This window comes from Dermochelys coriacea, chromosome 8 (assembly GCF_009764565.3).
Source record: "Dermochelys coriacea isolate rDerCor1 chromosome 8, rDerCor1.pri.v4, whole genome shotgun sequence".
Classification (NCBI taxonomy): domain Eukaryota; kingdom Metazoa; phylum Chordata; order Testudines; family Dermochelyidae; genus Dermochelys; species Dermochelys coriacea.
In genome coordinates, this window is record NC_050075.1 from 24,441,579 (window position 1) to 24,457,856 (window position 16,278).

The 16,278-nt window shown below is 38.5% G+C and overlaps 1 protein-coding gene across 3 annotated transcripts in view; it reads right to left on the reverse strand.

Annotated features, from left to right (window-relative positions):
* GABRB2 (gamma-aminobutyric acid type A receptor subunit beta2) overlaps positions 1 to 16,278 on the reverse strand; it is a 238,709-nt gene that overhangs the window by 90,606 nt on the left and 131,825 nt on the right. For all 3 annotated transcript variants that reach the window (XM_038414349.2, XM_038414353.2, XM_038414352.2), the window contains exon 5: positions 7,601 to 7,683. In XM_038414349.2, coding sequence (XP_038270277.1) covers positions 7,601 to 7,683 — 83 coding nt within the window. The remainder of the gene's footprint in view (positions 1 to 7,600; positions 7,684 to 16,278) is intronic.

A 16,278-nucleotide genomic window follows, 5' to 3' on the forward strand; every position in this document is an offset into this window, starting at 1 on the left:
TTGTATCATCTGCAAACTTTATTAGCACACTCCCATTTTTGTGCCGAGGTCAGTAATAAAAAGATTAAATAAGATTGGTCCCAAAACTGATCCCTGAGGAACTCCACTAGTAACCTCCCTCCAGCCTGACAGTTCGCCTTTCAGTAGGACCCGTTGTAGTCTCCCCTTTAACCAATTCCTTATCCACCTTTCGATGTTCATATTGATCCGCATCTTTTCCAATTTAACTAATAATTCCCCATGTGGCACAGTATCAAACACCTTACTGAAATCTAGGTAAATTAGATCCACTGTGTTTCCTTTGTCTAAAAAATCTGTTACTTTCTCAAAAAAGGAGATCAGGTTGGTTTGGCACGATCTACCTTTTGTAAAACCATGTTGTATTTTGTCCCATTTACCATTGACTTCAATGTCCTTAACTATTTTCTCCTTCACAATTTTTTCCAGGAGCTTGCATACTACAGATGTCAAACTAACAGGCCTGTAGTTACCCGGATCACTTTTTTTCCCTTTCTTAAAAATAGGAACTATATTAGCAATTCTCCAATCATACGGTACAACTCCAGAGTTTACAGATTCATTAAAAATTCTAGCTAACGGGCTTGCAATTTTGGGTGCCAATTCCTTTAATATTCTTGGATGAAGATTATCTGGGCCCCCCGATTTAATCCCATTAAGCTTTCGAGTTTTGCTTCTACCTCAGATATGGTAATATCTGCCTCCATATCCTCATTCCCATTTGTCATGCTACCATTATCCCCAAGATCCTCTTTAGCCTTATTAAAGACTGAGGCAAAGTATTTGTTTAGATATTGGGCCATGCCTAGATTATCCTTAACCTCCACTCCATCCTCAGTGTTTAGCGGCCCCACTTCTTCTTTCTTAGTTTTCTTCTTATTTATATGGCTATAGAACCTTTTACTATTGGTTTTAATTCCCTTTGCAAGCTCAACTCTACTTGACTTTTAGCCTGTCTCATTTTATCCCTACATGTTCTGACCTCAATAAGGTAGCTTTCCTTGCTGATCCCTCCCACTTCCACTCCCTGTATGCTTTCTGCTTCTTCTTAATCACTTCTCTAAGATGCTTGCTCATTCAGCTTGGGCTACAACTCCTGCCTATGAATTTTTTCCCCTTTCTTGGGATACAGGCTTCCGATAGCTTCTGTAGCTTTGATTTAAAGTAATCCCAGGCCTCCTCTACCTTTAGATCCACAAGTTCTTCAGTCCAATCCACTTCCCTAACTAATTTCCTTAATTTTTGAAAGTCAGCCCTTTTGAAACCAAAAACCCTAGTTGCAGATTTATTTTTGTTAATCCTTCCATTCAGTTTGAACTGAATTAGCTCATGATCACTTGAACCAAGATTATCCCCTACAACCATTTCTTCTATGAGGTCCTCACTACTCACCATAACCAAATCTAAAATGGTTATATTATATATAAATAAAATGGACATATAACTGCATCATTAAAGCAAAATAAGACATCACTGATGCTTTAATTCAGTGATTAGGAAACTGTTTTTCCCAGTTACTGTTGTTGCCATTTGAACACAATGGCTTGTTTTTACCATAAACCACAGTGTATTATGTAACACGTCTTGCATTGCTAGAAGGGGAAGATGGTATGTGTCACCACAGGGTACATTTTTTATGCCCCTTGGAGCGATTGCTGTGGACTCAACTGAGATTTTACATTTACTAATAATACTAATACAGCTTTGGCATTCTCAGAAGCACCAGGCACAAAGTGAAAGTTGTAGGTAAACAGACTTCTGTTTACATTGACTCAGCAATTGCTTTTGTGCCCAAATTGATATAGGAGACCATGGAAGAGCAATACACTGCTGATAAATTTAGCTCATACCAGAAATGCTGGCTGCATCACACACTGACTGAGGAAAGGATTTAAAAGGTTTGAGTTACAACCCAGATTTTCTCTACATTTTAGAAAAAAAAAGTATTTACTTTCTGCAGAGGGCCATAAAGAAGCAACTGTTTTATATCAGATGCCATGCACATCTCAGACACTTTTCAACACGTCAATATCCCATGTCTGATAACTCACCTACATAGCTCAAAGAGATGACCAGTTCACAAGCCGTTTGATATGAATGTTAGGCCTTTTATGACAGAAAATCCACTGTAACTGTGATACGGTATTACTGTCAGTGCTCTTATCAGCAGGTAACTCCTCATCTTAGACAGAGCATAGAGCTGTCTAAATATCTGGCTACAAATACTCAGAATGCTAGGAACCACATGTTCAAACTGGGGGATTCAATTCAGCTTCCAGGGAAGATAAACTGAAGTCCCATTGTTTTCTGAAAGCCCAAACACAGTAAACTAACAAAAAGCTTTACAATCAAGGTTCTCTCTGTTTTGCATAACCACTAAACACTATATGGGACGTTTCAAGGACAGGTGTTTGCGTTGCAGTTTTTCACCAAATACTCTCTTTCCCTCCTGTTGTGGTGCTCTGTGCATAAGCTGTCCTTTTGGCTGTCTCACTTTCCCTGAAAAAATGGCTGCAGTCCCACGTACATACAATTTGTACAAAACTTTGGTTTGTTTCGGAAAAAAGGTACCATTTAAAAAGTAAACGCAATGCATTCCACCTTTGTATCCGTGCATCATTTCCATGTTAAAAATGTCTATTTACACTGAATTCCTCAGGGCAGAGACCATGTTTTCCTCTGTGGTTTTGGCAATCTCCTTTCAAGATCTCAAATATTCACTCTTCAAATATTCAGGGGGAAACTCACATCTTGGTAGCATGAAATATGTTGGGAATAGGGGTAAGAATGCTGGTTTAATGCAGAGCAGGCAGTTTCTGAATATTACTTACTAGAGGCAAGCAAAATTTTTTGACTTAAAACTTTATTTGGCAAAAACTGCAGATTTGGTGATACCAAAACATTTCATGAATTTGTGCCAATTTTCCTGAACTGTTCTGGTCAGAAAAACCTTGAACAAAATTGAAAAATAACAAACATTTCAATATTTTCAAAATGCAACACTTTGAATGACTTGTTTCAAATGTTTCTCTAATTTTATTGAAAATTTTTTTTTCAAATGCTCATTCTACTTAAAATAAAGGATTTTTGTTGTTACTTTTCAATGTGCCAATAATTCTGAAAATTTTCATTTTTGGTTTGACCCAAAACAATTTGTTTTCTGATTTTTCAGAATTGAACTGAAAAATCCAGTATTTTAATAGCTCTAATCCTGACTCCACACAGACAGGTTGTTTCAGTGAGGTCTGGACAAAATGCATTCTGTAGCTATTCTTACTGCTGCTCCAAATAGGAGCAGTATGGGCTTCCCCTATACACATGCTGCCAATGTCACTGGCAGTATGTATTTAGATGTGGTTCTGGCAAGGCCTTAGCACAGTTGACTGAATTTTCTTTGGACTACAGAGTATTGGTGAGCACATCAGCCAAGCTTTTTGCCCAGCACTCAAAGGAGAATTTAGGTCAGTATCTTTCCTGCTATTAATTGGGTACACTAAGGGCCAGTGAGAGTGAAAAGCTACCTGTATTTTCTGCTATTCCTTAATGCACATGTATAAGAGATGTCCGAGGATTGTGCCATAAAACATCTTTCGGCAGTAGAAATATTTACAATACAAGTGAGCAAACTATAGCACAGAAAGGTTAAGTGAACTACCAAAGCTCATGCCGTAAGTCAGTGGAAAAGAATCCAAGATCTTAAATTTTAATCTCTTGCATCGACACTTGACAACACTTCCCATCAATGGGAGTTACACAGAGAAATTCCCTCAGTGCACATTTAAAATGTACCCCTACGCTGCTCACTGTGGAGAGTATCCTTACAGCAAGAGAAAAAAGGGCAAGAATATGCAAAAAGCAAACAATATTTGAAAATTCTAAAGTATATTTCTCTTTCTAAGCAATCTGTATGTTTAAATGACGAGAAACATGTATAAACTTTGAATTATATATGGAAAATATCTATATGCCATTTCCTCAAAATTTTGTAGCATATGTGACATCCTCATCATAAGCCTATAAAGAGAGATTGTACAGAAATTTTCCTTCTGTTTGTTTTATACTTCAGCAGCAATTGGGCTAAATATTTAAAACCTTACGGGAGACATTTTCAAAGGTGGTCTCTTATGTGCACTTATGGAGCAATTACTTGCCTTTTGTTGGATAAGAACACAGAAATGGACAGAGATACAGTGCTGTAATAAGGTGGACAGATTCACTATGATATTTCAGTACAGATAATGGTTACCTGCATGATGCGATTGCAAGAATGCTAACAGTGCTGTACTGAACACATTATTTTGTAATGAGATGAACAAGAATTGAAATGAACTTTAAAGCCTGTAGGTGTCATTGTGTAATTGAAATGGTAATAGTCCAAATGTACCAGATGAAACTGGAATAACTACATTTGAATATATTCAGAAAAACCCATGATCAAATCCCAGATCAATCTGAATGATTTTACAGTGAAAGGCTCCTCTGTTTCAGAATAGATTTGTGTGTGGACAGCATCACTTGAAATCCAGAGTCCAGCAGATGTGCAGGAAGGTATTCTAATTATTTATTTATTTAAATGAGGTGAACCAATGTTCCATGTACTTCCTAAAACATCTGTTTGCCTCCAAGCTCCCTCTAGACTTGTGACTCATTTGCTTACACATTTGGTTCTTTTCAAATCACTAGAACTGCAACACACAAATGAATGGAAGGTGGGAGGATCAACTAATCTAGGATGACACAAGGAGCTTAGCTGTTCATACAGCAATAGCAGAGGGAGAAGGCTGAAGAGAATAGTGATCTATCCTCTGACATCAACACTTCATTGAAAAGGAAGCTATCTCTGTTGCCATTATCCCACTGGGAAGGTGATGACCAGCTGACTAATGTCTCATTCTTACTACTCAGCAATGACCTGTTCATTGGCTGCCAGCAGAGAGAGAGAGTGTGAGAGAGATGAAAGAAGATAGAAGATAGGGAAGTTCTGACTTACCCACCCAGGAAAGAGCTACCTGATAGTAGTAGTACAAAAGCATCACAGAAATAGAAAGCAGATTTTCAAGACATTTCAATTTTTATGGATGAGCTGTACAAGCCATGATCACAGAAAAACAATGTATGCCTACTGATCTATAAGGAAGTAGCATATATCTCATATTTCAGTCAAAAATTATGGCGCTATTTTAATTAATTGCTTTTTCTGCATCCGGTATACAGATAACAGGGCATTAATCCTACCCTTTGAACTGATACTATAAAAATGTTTTCTTCTGCTTCTCTTGATTGATGATACCGTATGGCCTCAAAATTTTAACTAATAGTAAAACTCTCCATCACAGTAATTTCTTAATCCATGTTTGCAGGAAATTAAATCGAACTCTTCCGTTGGCCCAGGACAATACAATTTTTTTTAGATCTGCAGCAAATTTCAATCTGGAAAATTTGACTCAAATAGTTGTAACGGTTGGACAAATTTGCATTGTACCCGGACATGCAGAACTATCAATAATTTCAATATGGGAGCATTGATATAGGGTTTCAGAACACCATATTAAGTATTAACATCTCTCTGACTGCTTTCTTATATGGCCCTCAAATCATAATATCTTGAAAGGCAGGTTAAATGTAGTACGCTTTATCATCTCAAATTTTACATTTTGGAACACTGAGCCTCAGATAGGGTGAGTGCCTCGCTGAAAGTTGATCCATATGATAATGACAAAGCTGAGATTGGAACTCTTGAGCACTTGGTCTTCAGTTCTCTGTTTAAACCACAAATTTTACTGCCTCTCCAGCAAGGGAACACACAAAAATGCATTTTTTAGGTTATTCCACGTTTGATTTTTACTCTCCGTTGTTCATACATTTCTGCTTCAATATATTTTATTTCTGTGTCAGATCTATCCTTTTCCACTTTGCTCACACTGGCATCAAGCTTATTTTATGAACGAGCCTCGACCTTAACCATAACACAGCTACTGCTCCTCTTACACACAGGCAGTTGATGCAAACTACACAACATGAAAGACATGCCATCCTGCTGATACCATATAAAAGTTCAGAGCTGGCAATATTTCTAATGGATTCTGCTGGAACACTTTCTGAAGCAGTGAGCAATATTCGAGAGGGGTGTGTGTGTGCGGGGGAGATGCCTTTCACTAAAGCATTATTCTCTCCAGGCGTAAATCCACAGACCCATTGCTGTTATACCAGTAGATAAATTGATTCACCGTTTTTCTCTCCTATTAAGTAATGTACTAGCATAGTTTGTTCAGCAATGCTTAAACACTGCAAATTAACAGAGAAATCCTGGCCCACTGAAATCAATGGGAGTCCTGCTACTGACTTCAAGAGAAGGAGGATTTTACCATATATTTCCAAAAGCAAAATCAGTCACAATATTTGCTACTCAAATATTTCAGTATAAAATAAGGACTTTTTTTTTTAAAAAAAAAAAGCCCAATCACCTAAAACTTCAATAATGTTTAGCTTTATGCACTGTGAAGGATTTCAATGGGAATACTCACAGGGTCTAATTCAGGACGGTATCACTATTCAGGAAAGCATTGAAGCACATGTTTAAATAAAATTGAAGTGAATGGGACTTGAACACATGCTTAAAGTTAAGCATGTTCTGAAGTGCTTTCCTGAATAGGGGAAACAGTATGTGAATTTAAATACATGTGTAAATCTTTGCAGAATTGAAGCCTAGGCAACGAATGTTCATATATACCATACATATCTATATAATCAAAGCTGTTTTAGAGTGTAAATGTTTTAATGAATGCTGAAAATTTCATATATTAAAACATTCAAATTATTTTTGTTTGCTTGCAAATCACTTAAATTCCATTCAGAGAAAGTGAAATATGTCACATTTCAGCTTCATGATGTACCACAGTTGAGTGATCTACTATTCTACTAAAAAACAGAGCTTACCATGGAAGTGCTGACACATGCTTAGTTACTATGTCAAATAACTTGTTGCCTGCAATATTGTATTTATCATATGACCATACGCTGTTTTGTTCTCTGATATATTAAAATTCTCCAAAGAGCTTTCAATGTAAACAGATCTTAAATTTAATTTCACAGCACATGTCTTAGCTATATGGAAAGCCTGACCTTTAATAGAGAGACTAGTTATTCAAACAACACATATAATAGATGGTATTAGACATGCACCAAAAGTCTAACTACAATGTCGGTGATAAAAAAAAAAACTGTAAAGAAAAATTTAAGCCCTTGTTTAAAAATGAAAACAAACAACCAGCAACACAGTTCAGCAGAGAAGGATAAAGAAATGATAGTAATCCTCTTGCTCCTCACATGAACTACAACAAGCCATTTGAGTGAGACTTTTAAAGCTGAAATTTGTCCATCAAAACACAAAATAAATTCCTTTAATCCTTGTGCAACAAATTACTAATCCATCTGGAAAGCTAAATATGTTGTGTGTGTTTATAAGGATCTAAATATCATCAGACAGAAAGGCAACTAGGTTAGTAACATGTACCCATAAATAAATAAATAATGTCTGAAACAGTTGGACCATACAGTAAGCAGGATTTACAAAAGTACTTACAGCTCTCAATCTCCAGTGTGCAGTTTTGTTCATCCAGCGGGTATCTTCGTAGGTCCATCATACAAGCAGCTGTTGTTGTAATTCTAGAAGAGAAGCATATATGAGGGCCATTGTTGTTGTGTGTGATTCACATCTGTGATTAAATGGAGTTAAAACAACAGAGAATGGATTCTGCATGATAAGCAATTTTGCCTCTTTGCTTATTACTAAGATATTGCATGTGCCGGCTATTCGTAAGGGTTTTGTACTACGAATCTAGTTTATGGAAGCAAACTGACATGCCAATTTGGTGGACAAGTGAACAGTTTATTATATTTATATGTCCCCCATCACCATAGTATCTCAAAGCCTCACAGTCTTCAATCTAGTTATTCTGACAACATACCTGTGAAGTAAGGCAATATTATCATCATCCCCATTTTACATATGGGGAACTGAGGCAGATAAAGACTAAGGGTATATATCTACCCGGAGGGAGGGGGAATATATTCTTAACTCAGGTTAGCTACCCCATGTTATCTAACATGAGTAAAAATAGCAATGAAGACATGGTGACAACTTTTAACTCAGGTTGGCAGCTCATATTCAACCCCATTCTCTCCTGTAGGCTGTTACTTGAGCTGCTAACCTGAGATGCTGTGTCTTCACTGACATTTTAACCAAAGTTAAGAACACACCTTTTGTTCCAGTATATTCACTTGTACCTAACCTGCCTAAGGTCACACAGGAAGTCTGTGGCAGAGCAGCAAATTGAATGCAGATCTCCCAAGTCTTAGGCTAGTACCCTAACCACTGGACCCTGCCTCCTCTCAAGAGGAGTGCTATTCCCTGCCTTGAGAGGTACCATGGTTTCATTCCCAGCTTTGATTTCTCATTTTCCTGATGACAGTAACCATCTGGAATCCGAGTCAGACAGATGTCCCACAAATTCTCTTTGCTCACCAACCGGGTGATCCTATGAATTTACTTAGTGACACTGAATAGTATCAAATTAGTGTGTGTAAAAACATGCTTTGCATAAAAGACAATTAACAAATAATATTTATTCTGCACCATTGCATATACACAACTCAATTCTCCGTTCTCTCTTACACTCAATAATACTGTGCAAATGAAGGCTTATTTTAGTGGTGCATCCTAAGCAGCGGCACTACAAATATTTTCAGGACTGTTTTTACAAAATATTTAGAACATATTTGTGCCTTGACTTTACACTAACATTAACATGTGTCAACTGTGCCTTTTATATGTTGTTAGAAACATCTGTACCATCAAAAATCTTTTACTGCTATATTTCAGGGAGGAATAGACCTGAGCTGAACGTGAACCAATGCACAAAGCACAGCAGGAATATTTTATTAATTGTGTTCCTCTCAAATCTTTCTCTTGTATAGGCAAAATAAATGTTTGGTCTTTCTCCCCCATCCTCAAACCACACAATGTTCTATAGAACTCCACTGCACTTGAAAAATAGTACATTTTGGAATTTTCCAGTATACACATGAAACAGCTATGTTCTATTCTCCCTCTAACTTGGGATGTGGGAACCCTACTTGGTTAGTTTTCAGATTTATAAACATTTCCCTGAGATGCACATAACTTCGTTTCTCTGACACAGTACTGACTCTCAGTACATGCTCTAATATTCATAGGGAGAAGGAATAAGAAAGAGCATGAGGCCTAAACCTCCTCCAGTTGGACTCTTCAAGACCTAAGAAACCCCTCCATTGCTGGCCCCATTTTTCCATCTCTAAACATCACGGCCTACTCCCAGCCCCAATGTCTTATGTAGAAGCAAGAACCATACTAGTGCCTGGAGAGACTCAAAGGTCACTCAAGACCCTTTAGCAATCCTCTCAGCGGGCAAATATAGCCTTTGGGGGCAGTATGCCCACCTCCCCAGCACCCTTTTTGATATCATAGCCCCAGAAATAGAGTTGCCTGAGCACGACAGAGATGATAAAAAGAGCAAAAGGAAGCTCAGCTACATAAACTCTGAAATTGAGACCCTCATTACATGTGAATGAGCCCTTCAAGCATGAACTGCTGGGAGAGGACTCAACATAAAGGAGAGGCTGTTATGCCAGGCTGTAAACTGGATAAATGTTGTGGGGCCAATAGCTGGGTTGCAGCTGTTATGGTATGCTCATCCCAACAGCAAACACCAACTTTGCATCCCATATAGCCATCAGCTTAATAGGATAGATATGTTTTGTGTTTCTTTAGGCTTCCTTTTCACCATTTGATATCTCTCGAAGTACCTTCCACAATGTGTGCCATCTATAATGCCTAGTTTAGGTGGGACATTCTCCATGACCTAGAATTCCTGCATAATTTGGTACTGGGACTGCCTATCCATAGGGGACCAGATGTGGTCCATTGCGATACTGCTGCCTCTTCCTGGTGCTGTCACACACCTCCTAATTACTACAGTGACCCCCTCACTTTAGGTTTGCACCAGCCTCTTCATAATGCTTACCTTTGCTTCTCCTATTCATACTCTAATCCTGACACTTTTCCTTTTCTCTACACTAATCCTATAAACACTCACCAAATCTCCTCTGTCTGTCTCCTTCAAATCTGTGCACATGGAAAGTGTGGGAGGTGGGTCTTTAATCTATGTATTGTCTATCTTCTGGGGAGACAGACTTCAAGCTCAATGCTGCTTGAGCACTTTAATATACATTTCCTGAGTTAGCCATGCCTCTGGCATCTGGAGCAGCTCTCCAGCACTCCTGGCCCCTTTCAAAATTATTAGGTGGGCATCCATTCTCCAGGACCATCCCTCTGGCTCACTGGCCAGACAATTCAGGAACAAAGAAGCAGCATCTTTGAAAATTACTTCATACTAAACTCTCTTTAACCTCTAGATTGGCACCCAAAAAGCTATTCTGCACCTGCCTGAGGGGAAAGAAGAAGAGAGACAGAAGACAGCTGTTGACTCCCATGAAGGGGGAACTCCCGGAAGTAGAAGGGGTAAGTAACTGTAGAAAATACCTGTCTAGACATTGAGGATTATTATAGGTGGAGCAGGTAGCACCATCTGTATTTAAGATTGTCCAACACTTTCCATTATAACACTGTTTCCTGTGGCTATTAACTTTGCCATTCAGACTAAAAGTGTCAATTCTGGGTGTCTGCCTCAGGCTGATTACGTTGGGGAAAGTTTCAGCACAAATGTTTCAGCTTTTTCCAAGAATGAGACTAAGGACAGAAATATTGTTTTGCACAGGTTAAAAATATAAAACAAACCCTACAACTGTTTGGCTGAGAAGTTCTAGTACCCTCAGGCTTTATAGAAGGGATTTTAAATTTGGCAGGAGGTTTGTTTTTGTGTCAGGGAAGTGACCAACATTGGTCAAATAAGGACAGGTTTCAGAGTAGCAGCCGTGTTAGTCTGTATTCGCAAAAAGAAAAGGAGTACTTGTGGCACCTTAGAGACTAACAAATTTATTAGAGCATAAGCTTTCGTGAGCTACAGCTCACTTCATCGGATGCAATGCACAAAGGTGCCACAAGTACTCCGTATCTTCAAAAGACTTTCTTATTTTAAAGTGTAATGCATATAAAAGTTAACACCTTCAAATAGTTTCAGAGTAGCAGCCATGTTAGTCTGTATTCGCAAAAAAGAAAAGGAGTACTTGTAGCACCTTAGAGACTAACAAATTTATTTGAGCATAAGCTTTTGTGAGCTGTAGCTAATAAACTAATAAATTTGTTAGTCTCTAAGGTGCTACAAGTAATCCTTACCTACAAATAGTGACTGCACCACATTCTTCAATGTTCTAGATACATGGATATCCACCCTATGCCTTTTTAGAGAGAAGAACCAATACTTGGTCATGACAAGAGAAAGGAACATTTGAAATGGACACACAACCTTTCCCCAAAACAATGATATTCCTCTTCCATAAATGCACTTAAAAGATTCTTTGTTTCTAAGTTACCTATGACAATTGACGTGCATAAATCATGAAAAATACTTTGCAGAGCAGAGCCTTGAGAAATGACCATTGAAAAGGAAGCTTAAAAATACCCACAAATTTTCTGACTCTATACTACAGTCATGAGAGGCACGTTGCTCTCAAAGAAATACTATATGAAAGAAAATAACAGAAGCTGTCTGCTATTCTGATTTTGATCTACTTTTAATGAAATAGAAGCCTTTTGATATTCCATTTTATGAGCCTGCTAACAATGAAAATCAGTCTTCAGCCTTCAGTCTTCTTCATGGTGTATGTTTCTGATGTAAACCACTGCAGTACATCAGAAGGCATCACTTTCTTCTACTTTTTTGTAAAAGTTAAATTGACTAAATAAAACATATCATGAAACATAAAACCCCAAAAGGAAACTGTACATTTCAAAACAGGCACAGTTAGGTTCCAAATAATACTACAGTTATGGAATGAATTATATATTGCAATGCATACAGAACAGACACATTAGATAGGCAGGCTATAGTCTCAGAAGGCAATTATGCATGTGTACAGCTGGTACAGCATGAGTGTTGAAGGTCCTCCTTCCCCTTTGCACCACCTATGCAAGGGCCTGTCACAACTACAACCCACTGTGCTTGAGGAAGGGCACAAACTGCTTCCCAAAGATGGTGGGAAGGAAGAGTGGACACAGATTACTCCCTCTTTTTCCTGGCCCTTGGTACATGACAGCTACACTGGGGGAAACAGGCCATACTCTTCCAAAAGGATGAACAGCCTGTGTAGTTCTTCTAGCAGCTGGTTCAGGAGCAACTGTCATCCAGAAGTCCAATTCCTGTGCAAGTTGCACATGGGATATTGCAAACCCACACAACCCCCTACTCAAGTTGGCGGCAAAGGCTGCAATGTGGCTCTTCGATTTTAACATACATCACAAACTAGTAATAATACAGAAAATAATAATATCTAATAGATGCTGTTATGGCTGAGTTACAGTACTTATTGTTTCTCAATGTCATTCAAACAAAGCACAGCTTCTCAGTTTTATCAGCACTGCAAACTCCACCTGGTATCAGAAATGTAGACTGGGGTCTTAATAGTTCTGATATCACCAGTAATAAAGGTACTTACTGGAGGACAGGTGAACAATTCTGTTGATGGTGTGAAATAGGCCAACACCCTTCCCTATTGCTGTATTGCCTCTGCAGGGCTAATCAAAGTAAAAAATAGGGGGAACTTATTTTGGCCCCTAAGTAAGTAGACATGACTGAATACACACCGGGAACGGAGCAGTTGAGTAAGGCAGTTTATGAGTATTTCTGGAGAACTGTCTAAGGCATTCCTAGCTATCATGCTTGCTTGAAGGCTGATCCAGCTCCTATTTAAGCCAAGGGCATAATCTATACCAGAAGAAAATAAGAAGGCCAAATTCTTCCCTCAGATGCATGCACACAACTCCCACTGAAGACAGTAGCAGAATCTGGCTCTTAATTAGCAATCCCACTATCATTTCACAAAAGCTTTGATGTAAATTATGTTCTGCCGCTGACTATGTCCCTTTATCACTATCATTATCAGACTCCTCTGCACACGATGAGTAAGAGTCACTGGCTCTTTCCCTATCTGAATTAGTTATCTAAGCCATGTACTGTAGCTATGTTCAGTGTTCACTTCAGCTCCTTGGAAACAGACCTGCTCTATGATAGCTGGAAATGTTGGCAGCAGTATGCAGAAGACCCAATTACAAGTACGTGGAAATCTGGAGACAAAACTGCATTGTGATTAATCTCTCTCCTGCACAGGAATATCAGCTTTAAAGAGACATGATCAAGGTTGTTAGAAACATTTGATCTATCTTTAAATCAAAAATACCTCTTTACAAGTTAAATATAAGTGGCAAAGCCCAAAGAATTCTGTTTGCTCCTTCCCTCTCCAGTAAAAAAATGTCATAAGTGCTTCCCCCTTATAGTCTCAGGGTAGACGGTGGCTTTAGCAGAGAATCTATAATAGTGACATTTCTAATAATATATCGGTAAAACACAATGTTCTGTAACTAACTACCAAGATTTCTGGAGTGCAAATGCTTTTCTGCATGGAGAGCTTCTTGATACATTTTTGTAGAGAAAACTAGCATCTGGAGTTATTGATGATAAACTGAGAGAGGCAATGACATTCCTAGATTATCACAGAATTTATAATTTGATCCAACCCAAAACTGCTACAGAGGTTTCATGGGCATCGTGGCCTATGTAGTCACTTAGGAAATGGCTGAGTCCCCTTTGGCCACCAAACAACATTTAGACATGTTATGTTGTCTGATTCTACCTGTATAATTTCTGTATGTGGGAACTGGGCTCCGAGGGGATTCATTAAGCTTGATAAAGCTGGGGGTGTGACAGTCTCTGGCTTCTTTACGAAGCAGCAAAATCAATGTTGAAGGAGCTGATAGGCCCCAAGCTGACATCTCTCTGGTTGAACTTTGGAAAGGAACTCAGGAAAGAAAAAGGTGCCAGACTCATCTAACTATGGAGTTCCCCACCCAAACGGCGATACGAAGGGTAAAGGAACTGTCACAGTTCTACTGGGTTATGGATTAAAAAATGGGAAATAGGAGCACTGAACCCCTATTCAAGTCTTTTTTCAGAAATTAAAACAACTAGACTGGAAATGGAGTCCACAGCTTCATGGGAAAAACAAGAATTAGATGTTGGATAAGGTACAATAAGTGCTTGTCTACACTTCACCACAGTTTGGACTACGGGAGCATGAACAGCAATGTACACCAAAGTGCTGTGCTGTAACTCCCTCGTGTGGCTGCTGCAGGTGTGAAGTAAACGGATCCTAATTTGCATTAACGCAGTCCTCTTCAAACAGGACAAAGTAATGCAAACTAGTGATATTTTAGTTCACATCAAGGGGAGTTACAGTTGAGCACTTTGGTGTACACTGCTATTCACAACTGCATAGTCCAAACAGCAGGGCAGCACAGACATAGCCTAAGAGTAGCTGTCAATTAGCTTTTCTCCTAATTAAGCAGCTCTGCTACTCTCTGCTGAAGAGACAGTTCTGCTCTTTTTGGTTCTGCAAAATGGAATGATCATTATCCTGCTCTGCCATCAGCATGAAAAACTGGAATAAATAGGGTAATTTCTGATGTTGTTTCATGGTGGAGGAATGAATGTTATTGGTGCAAATTTTGTTAACTGATTTGAATAGAATCAGGATTAGCCTTCCTCCCCACTGTCCCCCCGCCAACAGCGCTCTGGTGCAGAACTAAGTTAGAGAGATAGTACTGACCATTATCCTGAACATACATTGGAAACCTGGAACAGAACCACAACGTCACTTTCATTGTTTAAATCCATCTAAATAGTATGCCATTGTGCTATAATTCAATCTACTACTACAACATATCTGGCATTGGATTTGGTCTGTAGCTATTCTGACCTTCTCTTATATTATTGCAGTCTACTCCAGATGATAAAATCCACAAAAACACAATGGGATAACCATGCAGAATAAATAGGAGGAGCCATTTAAAATTTTAATATTTTATCATTGAGAAATGTATATCTGTCTCAAAACATTCACTTCACTTCATCCTTCCCCCAAATATATGTAATACACATAGTGCTTGCAGAACATCGGAATAACATGATAATGATAGCAGGGTGACTCTGAATAAAGCAAGCAGCCTTAGAGTAAAGGACCAATATGGCGACTTTGCCAATATGCAGTTCACTGATCCCTTACCTTATTACCAACTTTGGAGAATGGAAAGAATACTTAAACATTTTTCAAAATATTGTTCCTTACTCCACTTGGAAAGAGTTAATGTCTATTTCATTCTGATACAGTAATGTGAATAGTAAATAAAGAATGCATCCTTTCTGCTCTTTTCTGTTGCAATTTTATATTGTTACTGCTCAAGTCACCATTCATAATCCTTGCAGCTGAGAAAGCACTGCAGATCATTTATACAAAGGAACTTTATTTAGCCTCTGTCGGGAAAAAAAATTACTAATAAACCCCCAGGAATGAACTGTTTAAATGTATGGATTTCAGAGCACATGAAGCCCCTTCCTCAGACTACAGACAGCCTTTTTAATTCTTTACTTTCTTTGTCATAACTTCAAGCTATTGTAGGGCATAAAAAGGTAGACTGACTTCAACTTTAAAAAAATGTATTTCTTATATGACATTAAGTTTAATAAAGAACCATTTAAAAACGTACAAACAAGACAGCTGTGTTATCAAAGGAGTCTCAGGGAGTTAGAGTATCAAATTCCATTGAAACTGGGCACCTAATTCCCTTAAGATCATTTGAAAATTCCAGCCTGCCTACCTGCCTGCCTATTTATCTATATGTTGCATGCCTCTGCACACACGTATATATTCCCAGAGGAAAAAAATACACTGAGCTCAAGTTAAGGTAGAGGGCAAATAGTAATCTGAGGGTAAAAACATTATAGTGTAGTATTTATCCCCAAAACAACCACTGCAGACCTATAAAATTCAGCATTAACTGAATTTTATGAGGAATTCCAACCTGTTAAGGTAGAGAAGTGCACAGTTGAGACACCTAAAACAACCTAATTCTGCCCAGTAGTGCATTGTGACACTTGCTTTTGGGAGGAGCGTGGACAGCCTCCCTCCAGGGAATGTGCCACAGAGCCTGCCCACAACCACAATGGTTGCCGTTAGACCCTGTGGATCCTAGAAATTTGTATACTCTGCAGC